This window comes from Rasamsonia emersonii (genome assembly GCF_000968595.1).
Source record: "Rasamsonia emersonii CBS 393.64 chromosome Unknown ctg1118621760274, whole genome shotgun sequence".
Lineage (NCBI taxonomy): Eukaryota > Fungi > Ascomycota > Eurotiomycetes > Eurotiales > Trichocomaceae > Rasamsonia > Rasamsonia emersonii.
The window spans coordinates 31,327-47,948 of NW_013563111.1; the positions used below are offsets into that span (position 1 = coordinate 31,327).

General features: G+C 51.4%; 5 protein-coding genes across 5 annotated transcripts; 3 read left to right on the plus strand and 2 right to left on the minus strand.

The window, feature by feature from the left end:
* Nucleotides 1–1,412: 1,412 nt before the first annotated feature.
* On the minus strand, nucleotides 1,413–2,317 carry T310_5396 (uncharacterized protein; the record flags this gene model as incomplete). The annotated part of the gene is made up of 4 exons (XM_013471741.1): nucleotides 1,413–1,532; nucleotides 1,618–1,809; nucleotides 1,887–2,106; nucleotides 2,280–2,317. The coding sequence occupies 4 exons, from the start codon at nucleotides 2,315–2,317 to the stop codon at nucleotides 1,413–1,415; spliced, it is 570 nt and encodes a 189-aa protein (XP_013327195.1).
* A 432-nt stretch (nucleotides 2,318–2,749) lies between these two features.
* Nucleotides 2,750–4,094, plus strand: T310_5397 (U5 snRNP complex subunit; the record flags this gene model as incomplete). Its single annotated transcript, XM_013471742.1, has 5 exons — nucleotides 2,750–2,890; nucleotides 2,985–3,030; nucleotides 3,086–3,166; nucleotides 3,234–3,989; nucleotides 4,042–4,094. 5 exons carry the CDS (start codon nucleotides 2,750–2,752, stop codon nucleotides 4,092–4,094), a joined length of 1,077 nt encoding a protein of 358 aa, XP_013327196.1.
* Nucleotides 4,095–5,471: 1,377 nt separating this feature from the next.
* T310_5398 (uncharacterized protein) lies at nucleotides 5,472–6,650 on the plus strand (the record flags this gene model as incomplete). The annotated part of the gene is made up of 3 exons (XM_013471743.1): nucleotides 5,472–5,955; nucleotides 6,024–6,337; nucleotides 6,447–6,650. 3 exons carry the CDS (start codon nucleotides 5,472–5,474, stop codon nucleotides 6,648–6,650), a joined length of 1,002 nt encoding a protein of 333 aa, XP_013327197.1.
* Nucleotides 6,651–7,975: 1,325 nt separating this feature from the next.
* On the plus strand, nucleotides 7,976–12,765 carry T310_5399 (alpha-mannosidase; the record flags this gene model as incomplete). Its single annotated transcript, XM_013471744.1, has 5 exons — nucleotides 7,976–8,103; nucleotides 8,217–8,587; nucleotides 8,663–9,216; nucleotides 9,294–11,551; nucleotides 11,985–12,765. 5 exons carry the CDS (start codon nucleotides 7,976–7,978, stop codon nucleotides 12,763–12,765), a joined length of 4,092 nt encoding a protein of 1,363 aa, XP_013327198.1.
* A 1,367-nt stretch (nucleotides 12,766–14,132) lies between these two features.
* On the minus strand, nucleotides 14,133–14,700 carry T310_5400 (uncharacterized protein; the record flags this gene model as incomplete). The annotated part of the gene is made up of 2 exons (XM_013471745.1): nucleotides 14,133–14,521; nucleotides 14,646–14,700. 2 exons carry the CDS (start codon nucleotides 14,698–14,700, stop codon nucleotides 14,133–14,135), a joined length of 444 nt encoding a protein of 147 aa, XP_013327199.1.
* Between the last annotated feature and the right edge of the window lie 1,922 nt (nucleotides 14,701–16,622).

Below are 16,622 nucleotides of genomic sequence, written 5' to 3' on the forward strand. Positions count from 1 at the left end.
ATCGGCAAGAGCAGGGAGTGCGAGCGTGTCGAGTATGGCGAGGAAGAATAGTGATAGGAGGCGCGCCACGACGGGCTCAGGACAGGCGACGAAATTAAAGAGTGGAAGAGGATCAAACGTGGCAAACGGGCCCAACCTGGAAAGCCCGGACGACGAGGAATGATGGAAAAGGACAATGGCCTGATGTCTAACGATGAACGGAAGAAATCAACGGAGGAGGTGAGACGGAAGTGAGAGGCGCACGACGCTGATCCGGATACGGAACAGCGCTTAGGGAGGCGAGGCGAGGCGAGACGAGAACACACCCGGCTGGGGTGGCACAAGAGAGAGGACAGGGAGGAAGAGGGGAGACAGAACCACAGGCTGGAGAAAAGAAACCGCGTAGCCCTCAGGGAAGGGGGAAAACCCTGGTGGTGATGCGAGGCGAGGCAGATCAGAGGTTGGGCAGGATAAGAAGAGGGTCAGGGAAGATGGTGGATCTCCGGTCTTTTTTGGGGGGTGGGAGGGAGCGAGGATACCTCGACTGACGGGCGCGGTGCCTGGGAGAGCGCTGGTAGGCTTCTGCGTGGCTCGGGCGGCGTTATTGGCGTGCTGGCGCTCGATCGGCGCGGATAAACCCGCCGCCGCGCTGACGGGGGGCTGGGAGGTGCACGCTGTGCGCGTAGTCCTGGTCACGCTGCCACCCGGCGCCGCGGGTCGCCAGCCCAGCAGGCAAGAGCAATGCGGCGGCACTGGCAGAGAGTGGGTTTCCGTAACCGGTGGAGGCTGGGGGAGCTCAAGGCCGCGGGGAGCTGGAGGATAGCACGGAAACAAAGAGCCACGTCTGTCGCCCGGATACCAGAGAGAAGGACGGCGCGCGACGGTCGAAACAGCAGCGAAATCCTCGGCAGGATGAGAAAACAGAGAGAAGAGACGGGCAAGATCTTTGACAGGTCGATGCGCGACGAGGGGCCGAGTCTCGACACCGCCATCTCACGCGCACTCTTCAGCACGGCTGGTCCCGGGTGGGGCGCCGCTTCCCTCTCGGGAATAGCGTATCACGTGGGACCCCTCCGCGGTGTCTATAGAGCAGACCTGTACAACCCTACAGCGCGATGATAACACAGCTCCCCAGTGCGGCTGGAGCAGTCCCTGGAATGCTCTGATGTACCAAGTAGGAGAAAATCGATGCTATCATCTAGATGCGCAATCCCAGCATTTCCGAGCAGGGATCTTTCGACAAAGACCTCATTCTCCCCCGGGCAAAAAAAAAACCACCATGCCACATTCCATTACCAAATACAAGCATGCGTTAGTTTATCAGATGAAGAATTGCAACAAGCTCACGGAATGACCGCCTTGTCTACAACGCCAGACGCCCCGGACCATCCAAAATAGAGAACATCATGTTGCGCCGTCGATGTGCTGTACTATTATTCATCGTCCGGGGGCATCTCGTCCTCGATATATCTGACCAGCGATACCCGAATTTCAGTGGTGTCATCGCCCCGCAGCACGTCACTGACAAAATGGGCTTCGACCTGCATTTGAACCTACACAGAAAGATTGGTCAGAGCATGTCCATGGAGGTATATTTTATAGAGAGCAGCAAAGGGCAGATCGCAGGATCCCACTTACCATCTCAAGCGCCCCTCGTAGCACTCCACACAGGATATTCGAGAACCAAAGCTCATCCTGTGCCCGACCATCATCCGGGAGTTCGACAAAGTCGGCCAGTGGGTTCTCCTCCAAGACGAGGGAGAATTGTTTGTTGTCGCTGGTCCAATTGGTGACCGTCGGGGTAATGTTTAGAAAGATCTTGAACCCCACCTATCCAGCATTGTAGCCAGTCAGTGGCGGTCACACCCACGGTGGTGGTGGCAGCTCCTATCGAAGACTGGGCATACCTTCGAGATCACATCCGCCGTCTCGCGGAAGTTGGCGCATCGGCCCGTATTCGACTTAGCCAGAAAGTCTTCAATCAATCTCATGCCGATATTGTATCCCATCTTATCCAGCTGCTTATTGACTTCATGGTAGTTCCCATCGTAGTCTTGACAGAGCTGTGCGACGAGTGTGCCATAAGTGAGAGTCACTAATTCAGCGTTGACCTTGTCAACTTTCGTCCTAAGTCGTCTAAGGTCAGCCTCGGGTCGTCTTCCGAAGCAAGAACGAGATAGAGCAGTTGCCAGTCAGAGACACGGGTGACCGTTGGGTTAATCAGCTTACTGACTTCCAGATCCTGGCCATGAAGTGGTTAGTGCAGGTTATTAAAGGAAATGCAGGTGGGACAAACTCACTCTTCCCCTATTCGGGACGCCTTGGTTGCGGTAGACATGGCTGCAGCAGGTGTGTCTCCCAGAGAGGCGTCCAAGTCACAGAGTAGCTTGCGCTGATATGTCTGGCCTGGGGAGACGGGAGTAGTATAATTGCACTCTGTATAGTATTGTCGGCAACTACTGCAACCCCACGTCTAAGATGTGCGAACGCTCCGGAGCCTCCGAGCGGAGTTTCAGCTCGCTGTGGCTTTATTTGGGCAAATTGGGCCAAGTAGCCGCCGCACCGCGTTTAGCGCGTCTAGCTTTTGCACATTGGCTTCCCGCGCTTACGGTCAACCCACCACCAGAAGCTTTGCCAGTTTGGTCCGCCAGAACGTCCGGCGATCCCATCTTTCGGGTTTGGTTCCTCCTCCGCCAAACGAAGACATTCTCCCTTTTCTTTTCTTTTCCTCACAGATTGGTTGGAGGTCTTCATATTGTATGCTGCGATCATGTCGGGAGAGAAACGCCCTGCTCCGGACGCATTCGGTTCGTCAAATCAGCTCGTGGTCAAACGGCAAAAATCAGACAGCAACCTCAATGCGAATGCTGTTACAGTGAGGTCTGCCCAAAATGGCGCGCTCGTGCAGGCTGTATGTCGCATACCTTTCTCTGAATTGGGCCTTTTTTTGTTGTATCCGCCATGCCCTTCAAGTCAGCGTTTTACTGATGGTGGCTACTTTGTAGATTCCCCGTACCAGTGGACTTGCGGCTCCGATCATGGAGCTCTCAGGTGAGCTTTGGTTGTCCTATGTTTATGATGCAAAAGCTGATACATAGCTGGAAAGGTCACTCGGGTGAGGTATTTGCGACTCGATTTGATCCGACGGCGCAGAATATCGCATCAGGCTCGATGGATCGAAATATCCGTATGTTTCCCTGCACACCACACTCACTTTGAAGATCGAAGTTTTCTGACTGCGTTGCCTCTCCCAGTGCTCTGGCGGACTTACGGGCAGTGCGAAAATTATGGCATTCTGACAGGCCACAAGGGAGCAGTCCTTGATCTGCAATGGTCGCGAGACTCGCGGGTGATCTTCTCAGCATCAGCCGACATGACGCTCGCAAGTTGGGATTTGGAAACTGGCCAACGGATCCGTCGACACATGGGCCATGAAGAGATCATTAACTGTCTGGACATCAGCAAGAGAGGTCAAGAGCTGTTGGTTAGCGGGAGTGACGATGGTTATATCGGCATCTGGGACCCGCGACAAAAGGAGGCGCTTGACTTTCTCGAGACCGAGTTTCCGATTACCGCCATAGCTATGTCTGAGGCCGGGAACGAGATATATAGCGGAAGCATCGATAACGATATCAAAGTCTGGGACATACGCAAGAAGGCCGTGGTGTACACGTTAGTTGGGCACACCGATACAATATCATCCCTACAGGTCTCCCCTGATTCGCAGATGCTACTTTCGAACTCCCATGACTCGACAGTCCGAACTTGGGATATTCGTCCTTTTGCGCCTACGAATCGTCACATCAGGACATATGACGGTGCCCCTGTTGGGCTGGAGAAGAACCTCATTCGCGCCAGCTGGGATCCAAAGGGTGAAAAGATTGCTGCGGGGAGCGGCGACAGAAGTGTTGTCGTCTGGGAGGTCAAGACCGGGAAGCTCCTTTACAAGCTTCCCGGCCACAAGGGCACTGTCAACGACGTCCGATTCTCCCCCAATGATGAGCCTATTAGTGAGTGAACACACTTCATCTTGTCATGGATCTTTTGCTAACTGATCTGTAGTTGTTTCTGGCTCGTCTGATCGGAATATCATGCTGGGTGAACTCGGAAAGTAGTCACGTCTAAAAGGGTCTCAGTTCCAATCGCTTTAGTGTTTCTTCCCCGCACAGCATTGATATGACCCTGGGTCGGCTGGTAGCAGGCTGACACAGGAGACAATGGCACCTTCCACGACTGGTATCCTGGCGAGGAGCTGCCAGACAAAGGCACCTCCGTCCAGCAACATGATTGACGCCGACGAGGAAGAGGCCTTGAGAGAACACGGATACGGGCTATGTGATAAAGTTTCTCGCAGCAGCTGTGGCTCCGACGTCCTGCATCTTCTGACAATTCAGATTGACTGTCTGCAGGAGGATTATGCGATGCAATTCTCGAGTTTTTACTAGCGCTAAATGTACGAGTAGTAAAAGGGGGGTGTCTGCACACAGTAACATTACTACACAACTTAGGATCATTTTTTTCTTCTTCTCCTTCATCCTCTTCCGTTGGCAAAGATGGAGCATCTGCGATACAGGCTGCAAGGATCCCCTCCCTAGAATGGAAGATTGATCACATCAATCTTGGCTTCGTCCCTCAGGAAGACTCGAGTCACTCAACAATGGCGGCCATTATTGGCCAGTGCACGGCAGCTGGTGCCGCAACTCCGAAACAGTAGCGTCTCCTGGTTCTGACAGCACCAACGGCCTGTGTCAGAACCTCCAAGAGGAACGCATCTCTGGTTGCCAAGCCTGGCACAGAATAGCAGATCGCTCGTAACTGTCTCCCTTTGTCCCGAGCGTAAGATCTTGAGATGCAAGCCGTTCCCTGCTCCCTGCAGGATCTATCATGCTCGCTCCTGGTTAGTGCCACGGATGACGGATCCACGCAGCCTAACTTAGTTACCCAAAGCTTGCCTCCAGACTCCAATCGTGCACGCCGGTTGTGTCGCAGGCTGGGTGACGGGTCCCAGGCCCGATACCCGCAGCTTGGTTCCTTGGTCCTTGAGCAATAATGCGAACTCCTCCCTGATAAGCTCCTGGGATCCCACGGACTTCTTTGCTTTCATTGTAGACAACTCATTCGCTCGCCCGCCACAAAGAACGCCTCGAACTGCTGGACAGTCGAAGTCTGCATCTCTCTCTCGTCTCCTTTTCCTTTTCTCTGCCTCTTCGCTACCCGAATCCAGCAGCAGTGCTCTCTTTCGGAACACTCTCAGCCAATGCCTTGCGCCCAGTCATTCGTTTCCTGCATGTTTGAGTCTTGACTTGCCGTCGACTATCTGACCATAATTCCCCTCTACCCAATATCTACCACTGCGTGTTGCTGCTCCCCGCACGTCCCGGTTCTCAGCTATAAATACGAATATCCTTCGCCTCCGGTGCTTCCAGTGAGAGTCATTCTATGCTTCCAATCGCTTTCCAGATGTCACTGTCCAATTGACGACCGTATACGATATGGAGCCTCCTCTCTCATCTCCGCAAGTTGCGGAAGGCAGGTCTCGGCTCGGTGGTCTCCGCACACAGATCTCGTCATTATTTAGGAGCAACGGTCGGTCACAGGTCCTCGATGGAACCCCTCCCATCGAAGAACATCCGGCGTCGAGAAACAAGAATCGTCGAGGTTTTCGATTTCGCGGGTCCCGGGATGAAGGCCCAGCCCTTCCAGGGAACGTGGCTACAGTGCAACATAGACCATCCCCCTCTTCAGCACAAGGAGACACTGTTCCTGCTCCTATTTCACCAGAAAATTCCTCCACATCACTGCCTTCATCCAGTCGTCGCACACATTATATCGGAGCTTGGGTCCGAAGACCGCGGAGGAAACATCCATGTGTTGGCGGGACGTCGTATCGGACTGCCCTGAAGGACAAAGTCGTCCGGAAGAATTTTGTGTCATGCATTATATCAGGACTCTTACTTGTAATAGTGGTGGCAATCTGTACGAGATTCCTTTTCTCCAACCTGACATAGGACATGCTAACTCGGACTTTGTGACCTACTGTGCAGACCTGGGATTTGCCGTATCATCCACCTCGGTTGAAGAACAGGAGTTCCACATATTGTTGATTCTCCTGATTATGATTTTCACAATATTTTTCTGCCACTCACTCGTTCGCACTTGTATGCTGGCGACGCGTGTTGCAAAACATGGATCCTCTCTAAACCGGGTGCCCAGTACGGTTGGTCCGCTGGGCTATGCGCAGCCAGAACGCCCTATTCCTGTCATCCTCGCTCGTGATGAAGAGATAATGGCAGGGGACCAGGAAGCCGGGAAGGTGCTTCCTCCTCCACCAGCATACGGTCTTTGGCGAGGCAGTGTGGTAAGTGTCCTGCTTATGCGGCACATGTCCTCCATGGAACTAGCCGAGTTTATGTCGATGCTATTTCTATCCTTTCTTTCGGTATCTGTGTTAACAAGGAAACTTGCAGAGGATAAACCCCGACCTGATCTTCTGGCAACGAGTCGATGAGTCCAAGATGTCAAATCGGAACGAGAGTGAGCAGCGCAGGCCGTCTACTGCCACCCGTCCCCCAAGTTACGCCTCTGATAATGGAGTGGATTATGTTATTGATGCGCAGCCGAGATCTACGGCTCCAGGCTCTTACCCATCAAGACACGATTCACCTCGATAGATCGATTGTCTTGGCAGTGCTCTTTTCAAGACTATTATTTCTTTTTTTTCTTCACAAATGGCGCACCGCATTGGGATATATATCTTCTAGTCGATTTTTTTTGTTGGGTGGGGTTTGCATGCTGGAGTTGGGACTAGCTACATTCCATCTGTGTGATAAGGAGTTATCACAAGGCATGGCGTTTTGATACCTTGAGCGTTATAGTTGACATACCCAGATCGAGCTTTTTTTGTGTTTTTGCGCTTTTGTTCTCTCTTTTATTACCGGCAAAACTCAGTTGAATTTTGCATCAATGGATATATTTTCAGAACAGCTTTACAAAACATTTAGGTGACATGCGCGTCCTGATTTGTGGCGCGATGAGGATCTATGCAAGTAATTAACGTAGTTAACCATAGACATTGGGTAGGTATGCGCTGATATAAACTGGAAGGGTATATGTCTGTATACAGAACATTTTCTGCCCGGCTCTGAAGTTTCGTCTTTCCAGGTACCGCCGCTTTAATGGAGAAGCAGGCCCCGACTTAGACGGAGAACAAAATATAAGAGCTATATCTTTGATACTGTTATCGGCAAGAGCTGGCTGCTCTTCTGTGGCTCTAAGAGCACCAATGGCAAGGTGCAGCTGAACAACATAGGTAGATGCGTAGATCAAGGTCAAGAATGGCAAGGCATATATATATATAGATCACTGCGGGGCGAGATCCTCGTCGACTGAACTGAGATGAACATCTAGATCATACCACAAATCTAGCCCCACAGTCAAGGATAATGTGATCTTTGCAATATCTGCAAGAGACACTACTAACCAGTATATACATATCCGTTGGAAATATGCCTTGATCTTTCTCCTCTTTCTATGCGTCTAATCAGTACAAGGAACTTCCGTTTCCTTGCGTCACTGCGGCTAGCAAATATGCTAAAACCCTATTTCTCATACCTGCAACTGATGGGCTATTATTATTGTAGATCTGGAAATCCTGACGATCAGAGAGAGCGTGGGGGCATCACAGGGTCTTTATTGCGGGGGTAAAGCGGTGGGAGCTTAGTCACCGAACGGTATTTTAATAACGTGGCCAGAATTGCTAGTCGAATGTTACGCCGAAGTTAGCTTCTTGGTCGCTCGCAAACTCGTTTTGACCACGAGTACCACGCGACCCAATAATTTCACGTCGCTACACACTTCAACCGGAAATTTTTCATATTCCCTTTTTCTTTTTCTTCCTCGAGGCTTCACAGCCATTCCTTACAGTAGTGCGCGACGTTCCCATGAGTATTGGATAGAGTATTGGAAAGCCATATGATTTACATCTCTCTCTCCGGTGATGCGCACGCGATGCCGGTGCCCGCAGATGCCTGGCCTGCCATCAACATGGCTGACTTGGGTCTTGCTGCTGTCGATATGGCTTGTCCAGGTCCAGGCCATGAGAGAAAGCCAAATTCGGGAGCTCAGGTATTTATCAATTGCTGCCATTACTCCTCATGCGGCCTCTCCAATCTCCTGAGAAAGATCAATTGCCGATGCTGGATTCAACGACTGACGCGCAAGCGCATTTTTTGATATAGGAAAGAGTCTGAACACATGTTCTACCATGGCTTCGACAATTATATGAAATATGCTTTTCCTGAAGATGAGCTCCGTCCTCTCTCGTGCGGTCCTTTGACGCGTGATCGCGAACATCCGGAACATATCGAGCTGAACGATGTCCTGGGGAACTATTCGCTCACATTGATTGACAGCTTGTCCACCCTCGCGATTTTGTCCTCCGGTGACAACAGTGGCTCAAGAGCTTGGAGACGTTTCCAGGATGGCGTGAAGGACCTGGTGAGACTGTATGGCGATGGCTCGGACGGCCCTTCTGGGCAAGGGGAGAGAGCACGGGGATTCGACATGGATAGCAAGGTCCAGGTTTTTGAAACTGTTATACGAGGTTTAGGTGCGAGTGAACCACTGCTGCAGGAGGCACAATACAACGGTACCATGGGCTGACAGCGCAATGGGCGTGTCGCAGGTGGTCTCCTCAGTGCCCATCTTTTTGCTGTGGGCGATCTCCCCATTCGAGGCTACTCTCCTCCAGACGAAGAAGCTGCCTTTGCGAAATCGTGGGACAAGAGCAATTTCCCGCCAGGTCGTCACGGAATCGTATGGGAGAACGGGTTCGTCTACGACGGTCAGCTCCTCAGACTTGCGCGCGATCTAGCTGATCGCATCCTTCCGGCCTTCTACACAAAAACCGGACTTCCTTATCCCCGCGTGAATCTCCGATATGGTATCCCGTTCTATCCGAATTCCCCTCTCAATGCGGGCACTCAGCATGGAAATGAGAACACCGAATCCGACGCAATGGGTCCCCAGTCCGAGCCGGAGATCACAGAGACATGCAGCGCTGGCGCTGGCAGTCTTGTTTTGGAATTCACCACCTTAAGTAGACTAACTGGTGACGGTCGCTACGAAGAGCTTGCGAAGCGAGCCTTTTGGGCTGTCTGGTTTAGAAGAAGCGAGATTGGCTTGATCGGGGCTGGCATTGACGCAGAGACGGGAAAATGGGTAACTCCATACACCGGGGTACGTTCCCTATCCCCTCCTTCCAAGATCTGAAGGTGACAGTGGCAGTTTGAGTTAACGTCTGAGGACATCCACAGATTGGTGCGGGAATTGACAGCTTCTTTGAATACGCTTTCAAGTCCTATATTCTCCTATCATCTGGAGAGCGCCCTGGTTTTGATCCTCACAGTCCCTGGAGTGCTTTGGACAATTATTACCTGCCCCTCAGTGAGGAGCATCACTCTGCTGAGGCCTTTCTTAAGGTCTGGCAGGATGCCCACGCTTCGATTAACCGTCATCTTTATCGTGGACCCGGGTACCAGCATCCTCATTTCGTACAGGGGGACATTTATACTGGCGCCACGAGAGCCTTCTGGATTGATAGTCTCAGTGCTTACTATCCGGGTCTTCTCACCCTAGCTGGAGACATTGAGGAGGCCACTGAAATCCACCTGCTGGCCACCGCTGTGTGGACGCGCTTTTCTGCCCTTCCAGAACGATGGAACGTTGCCACTGGAAACGTGGACAACGGCCTTGGATGGTGGGGTGGACGGCCCGAATTCATCGAGTCGACCTACTATTTGTATCGAGCCACCAAAGATCCCTGGTATCTCCACGTGGGTGAGATGGTCCTCAGGGATATCAAACGGCGATGTTGGACTAGATGTGGCTGGGCTGGTCTCCAGGATGTTCGGAGCGGTGAGCTGAATGATCGTATGGAAAGCTTTTTCCTAGGAGAAACAGCCAAGTATATGTTCCTCCTGTATGATCCGGCCCATCCTCTCAACAATCTTGATGCACCCTGGGTTTTTTCGACTGAGGGACACCCTCTCATTCTTCCGAAGAATGGGCCAAGGGGAGGCTTTCACCGCCAGAAAACGGAGCAGTCAGTCGCAGAACCCTTGGTTACTGGAGTGTGCCAGACCGCTCCTCCTTCTCCTCCCCTCGGTGTTTCTTCGACTGCAGCACGCTCAGACATCTTCCATGCTGCAAGCCTGGCACGGTTGCACTTGATGCCAAGTCGAGGCGAAGCGGAAGGTGCCATACTCGAATACGCTGCCGATCATCCAAGTGTCACACTGTCTGATCTGTTTTCGCCCTCCAACTACACCTTCTACCCATGGACATTGCCCCCAGAGTTGGTGCCATTCAACGCGACGAGTTCGCCCATGGCCATCCGTCCTACCTTGGACATTTCCTTCCCTAATCTGCCCGGCATGGTCCTCGGACTAGGGTCTCTGGAACGTGTACGGGACGGGGTTTTGGTCAAAGCCATCGGGGGACTGAGATTAGGGATGGTCCAGGATGTGCCTCTGGAAGTCTCGTCATCCTCGTACGCAGAGGGTTTTCGAATCCAAGTGGTCAACAATTTGCCACTCGGCAGGGATGAGAGGGTATATCTATCGCGCGAGATTACATTTGATGTTCTAAATCCTAGCGACCCGAACTTCACTCGTATCCGCGATCCTGTCATGTTGGATATTGTCATCGACGTTGAGCCAGAGCTCTTCAACAGAGGAAATCGTACAAGTGCGTCCTCGGACCATGCTGCAACTGAACGACGAGAACCCCTTATCCACGAGCACACCTCGCTTGGCTCTTCAGATGACAAACTTGGCAGTGCGTACTCACATGGTTCCAACATGAAAACGGCACTCTCGGCGCTGATGAACCACGTATCCTCCATTCTCCGTGATGATGTCCAGCCCTCAGCGCTGGGACTCTCGCAGTCTAAGGATAAACCTGCCCGAGTTTCCCTTCCAGCGATCACTTCAGTTGGTCCAGGCTCTGCGCCGCTTCCTGATGTTGAGGAGGCGTCCATTTTTGGATATTTGGGCAAACCCTCCTTGGAGCGCTTGACATGGTCAAGCATCTACCTAGCTGATGAGATATGCGACTACCGGCTTCCGCTTGAGGTGGTACGCAATTACCAGGTGCTGGTCATCAAACGTGGTGGTTGCACCTTCTCCCAGAAGTTAAGGAATATACCGGCATATCCGTCTTCGGGCTCCGCCCTTCAGTTCGTCATTGTTGTCTCGTATGAGGAATCTGAAGAGATAGCCGCCGCGAGCAAATCAGGCAAAGACCTGAACATGAAGCAGCGATCCTTTGTATCGACTGCCCCTCCCACCTCCCCGCTCTATCCTGCTGCCGCCATACTGGCAGAGCCGTTTTTGGTGCGTCCTCATCTAGACGAGACCCAAGTCACTTCAGGTGGCGTCTCACGACGCAATCCGATCAGTATGGTCATGGTCGGTGGGGGAGATGATACCTACGCGCTACTGCGGAGTTCAACAGGCGTGGGCATCAAGCGACGATACATGATGCGCTCGCAGGGTGTGCCCATCACCAATCTGTATATTATATGATCCTTCATGTATATATATAAAAAGGGAAGGGTGTATTTTCAAGAAAAAAAAACAATTGACAGTCAAGTGATTTACGCTAAGCAGTAAAACAGCAGCACAAATATATGGGTCATACACATAGGTACCTAGATACTACTGCAGGTAATCCCGTAGGCGCCATACAGGCATGGCCAGCAACCCCTCACGCCTTCTCTTGCGGGGTATTACTCGTACAGTCCTAAATTACCACCAGGCTGCCTAATTCAGCGGACCATTGACGGGTACGGTATTGCCATTACAGCACTGTACTTTCCCAATTCACGCCCTCTCTTTGTTCCTCCTCTCCAATCTCATAGAAGACATTCCTCAATCTTGAATTCATTCCACTGCGTGTGGGGTAGGCGATCAGATTTTGGCCAAACCCGTTGCAGCAGAGATTAGGAGAAGATTTGGCTTGGAGCTCTACAGAATGCCTGACGGAACAGCGTCAGCAATCTCCTCTGTCACAGGACAAGACGGCGTCAACGCGACGACAGCAGCTACAGCAGCTGCAAATGCCAGAACTGTGGCTCAGGATGCACTGGATGATGCTTCTGAGAGCACTCCCTCTACAATACAGCGACCATTATATTTTGCGTACGGTTCCAATCTCTCCTACAGTCAGATGAAGCAACGCTGCCGACACGACCCCGAAAAATCAGGCAAACCTCTCGCGGTGGCCCGTCTGGACGGATGGCGATGGCTCATCTGCCAGAGAGGGTACGCAAACGTCGTCCCACCGGAAGGGCTGCGGGTTGGTCGACAGAAATCTGACGGGGAGAAAGTGCCTCTGTCAGGCGAGGAGGATGCAGTATTTGGCATTTTGTACGACATGACGCCCGAAGACGAATATCTGCTTGATGGTTACGAGTGCGTCGACGATGATGCTCCCGAAAGCTCTCTTCACGGGGAAGTCGATCGCAAGATCCGACCCAGAGAGCAAGGGGAGGGGGCTTACAACAAGTGGTATGTGCCTGCGACTATCGTGAAATGGCTTGACGACCGGAAAGAGACCAAAACCGTCACCGTTCTGGTCTATGTCGACGAAAAACGTGTTTACGTAGGGCCCCCCAAGACCGAATATATTGCTCGGATGAATCGCGCGATCAGGGAGTCCGTTGGACTAGGATTGCCTAAGGACTGGGTGGACAGTGTGATGAGGAAGTTCATCCCTGAAGAATAGATGTATGTAGTTATCCTGTCATTTACTTTAAGAGATATCATTGCATTGACCCGGTACTTTTATGCAACTAGGTCTACCATATGAACAAGTGCAGGATACTCAGTACACTGTGAACTGGTGTCGGGTTGTTCGGGATGGGTATGGAGGGGCAATACCTTGAACTCAAGGTATTTGTATTTTTCCGCAGGGATAGACTAGATAGCTTCCTGCAGCAGCGGGGCAGCAGTAGTGAGACCTAGCGTACAGCAGGTTGCTGCGTGCAGCCTGCGTGGAGCACTGTCTTAGTATCAACCTATTGTCTGTTACTTGCTAACCTCCAAGTTCGTATATCCTTTCTGATTTGTCTTTTCGATGTCAATGGCATCAGTGACTTCCCTATGGTACTATCTAGGTTGGCCTTCTGTTTTCCAGATAGCTGAGGGTTAATACCGTTATCCATTCTTCGTTCCAGACAAGAACTAATATTCCTAGATAACTTGAACTGGGCGATGCCTTCTTACTCTTCCTTGCAGGCGCCGTACGAGGGTAACAACTCTGAAGGACCTTGCGTTGCCACGAAGTCTAGGCGAAAGACATCAAATCTGTCTGAATGATATTGGGCATTCAGCCTTGATCCATCCCACTGCAAAGTGTTCAACTGCCGCTACGCCACGCAGAGCTCCTGGACCCATAGACGACTAACTCATCGAGCGCAAGGACGGCAAGGTCAGACGGGAGACCCATCAGTGAGCGAACCTTGGACGAATTCTAGACTGTCCCCGACCGGGATGAGAAAGCACAGAACGGGTCGATCCCGAATCGACTTAGCTACCTGGTTATGCAAATCCGAATCTGGATCCGGCCGAGCCATAACAGAGGGACGGGTGGGAATCGGGATGGATGGCTGAGAGCAAGCGCTGGCGGCATCTGCTAAGGCCCTGCGCGGGTCTGCGGTCCGAGAAGATGATAACAAATCGACTCGAGGCCAGCATGAGCTGTGACGCTGATTTGTCGCTGCGGGGCCCGAGAGAGTTGCGTCGAGGCACGTTGTGCTCTGGCGTGCGCAGTGCAAAAACCCTGCCTGGCGGTGGACGAGTTTAGTTAGAGTTAGTAAGAATAGAGCTATGGCGTGCTGTGCGATACGTTATCGAACCCAACTACCTACCTAGTTCGTTAACTAAACCCTGCCCTGTCTTTTTCCCTCCCTCTGCAGCTCGTGTCTGTAACGAAAGACAGGTATTATTACTCGATTCATTACATCGGATCAGATCACCGCCTGACTGGTCTTTTTTTTTCGGTCTCCCCCTCCTCCTCACCTGCTCATTGTCTGCTCTCCCTTCCTTTCCTTATTTTTTCTTCTCTCCCTCTATTCTCCCCTCCTTCTATCTTCAGCATGTCCACCTCAAACTTCTCAACACCCTCCTGAAGATATACCAGATGCCACAGCCGCCCAAGTCTCCCGACAGCCCCCCACCAATCCCCCCCGCACCGCCGAACTCGCCAGTCTTAAGATAAGACTCCGCGCTGCGCTGCGCCAGTTTCCGGACTTCCCCTCTCCCGGAATCCTGTTCGAGGATATCTTGCCCATCTTCGCGGATCCCACCCTGCATGAGGCCCTCATCCGGTCCCTTGAGCTGCACATTGTCGAGACCTACGGCCAGACCCCAGACGTCATTGTCGGTCTCGAGGCCCGGGGCTTCCTCTTCGGACCCAGTCTGGCTTTGAGGCTGGGCGCCAGCTTTGTGCCCGTTCGCAAGAAGGGGAAGCTGCCTGGGCCCTGTGTGACACAGTCGTACGAGAAGGAATACGGAGAGGACTACTTCCAGATTCAGGCGGATGCGTTGAAGAAGGGGCAAAAGGTGGTGGTAGTGGACGACATCATCGCGACAGGTACTACCTACCCCCCTCCCCGCCTTCTTTTTTTCCACCCTCCGCGACTTTTGTGATACCCAGCATGATCTTGTGTGGGGAAAGAGGTCAGACGGCCTAGATGATCGGATCAATCACTGACAGGAACAATGTCAACAGGTGGCTCGGCAGCAGCTGCAGGGTTACTCGTCCAGAAACTGGGGGCCACCCTTCTGGGTTATGTCTTTATACTCGAGCTCGACTTTCTCAAGGGCCGGGAAAAGCTTCCGGCCCCTGTTTTTACCCTTCTCCATGGTCAGGAAGGAAAAGTCTAATTGCCAACGGTTCATCCTCTCGACTGAGTCATGACGGACATCTTGTTATTCACTCCGCTCGACTTCTACAGAACCGATAGACCTGCTATACTATTGCTTGACAGCTTCCCGAAATCTCGTCGCGAATATAGTGCATCTATGGAGCTTGAGGAATGTCGCTGCGCGATTCCCTGCAAGTTGTGTCCCGGTAGTACCGCTATCTCGGACACAACGACAATCTTTCCGTGACACGACCGATCATTCTCCGTTAATTGGCGACAAATGCTCTTATCTATAATTCTGACACGTGCTTTACAGGATTTTTTCCTTGGAAGAAAGGGAGGATAGACACTACACTGGGGTCTGTTTTGAATTTGGTTTCATCGATAGAAAGGAAAAATAAAAAGTTTCTCGATCTTCTATCTGCATGACCGGTTGGTCTCTTAATTAATTTCCTGCTTCCATGACATAATTATCATCAGTTCTTTTTTTTCTTTCTCTATCTTTTTTCGATAGATATCTAACATCATGTCAGAGTGTTGATGGATGAATTGTATATAGATGCCTAGCCTAGTAAACTCCGTATTACCTTACTATATCTATCTCCTACGATCGTTTGTGGCATGCTTTCGAGGTATCACTACGATATTATTACTGTTACCAAGGGTTACAAGAAGGCAACATGATGTTTTACTTTTTTGTCGTCCTCTCCCTTCTCCTTTTTCTTTTCCACTATCGCTTTTCCCTCTTGAGCTGTTACAATGTACGGCATGATATCAGTCTCATTCCCCTATTCGTTGGACTGGGTCGAGTCATGAGTCATGACCGATCATGTCTTGCAATTCCTACCCAGGTACCCTTGTCCTTTGAGCCTAATCTTTGGAACTTCGACTCAGCCACCTCCCTAGTTATCCGGGCCGGTTTCGCTCGCCAGCTTACCTACCTACCTAGATCCCACTACCTACCTAGGTAGGTAACTGAATGGAGGCTCTCCGAAAATATCCGACAGAAGGTCGGGAAGGTAGCTAACTTCCACGGCCGATACGGATCGGAGTCCTATCTAAGTTCGGATGTGTTTCAATACAATATAAAGCATAGATCTTCGATCTGTATTTTCTTTTTACCCGGGAAGGTGAACAGAGTGTTCTGACTTGCTGTATACTATTGTTAATCGCCCTACATGTGAATTACGCCATCAGGTTTAGCGCCACCCTTTCTGGTTTAGCGCCTGCTTGCTGCCTGGAATTACGAAGTACGGAGTAATTGCCATGAACCATAGATTAGAGAGGAATAAATTGAGAGGGGGTCTCTGTGAATAATAATGGAGGAGCTTACATCTTCAACCCAAAAGCAGTACTTATCGGCGTCGTTTTCACTCCCCACTTTGATTATATCGTCGTAATCGAGAGGCTTGAGACCGGACACCTGTCTGCCATGGGCCCAGTAGGACACCATCCCCTCTTTTATCTCCAACGTTCCCGACCGATATGCGGCAAGAACGGCTTCGATATTAGATATTTCAGAGGCCTGGATCTCCGGCAGACTGTCACGTATCTGTTTCAGCTCTTGGATACGTCAATAAACATCGGTACTCAGGCCACGCGGCTCATCTTTATCGATTGGACTGCCGAAAAGATCAATCTTCTTTCAATATAAGGATTAAAAAAGCAAAAAGAAAGACAGAANAAGAAAGAAAAAGAAAGAAAGAAAGAAGAA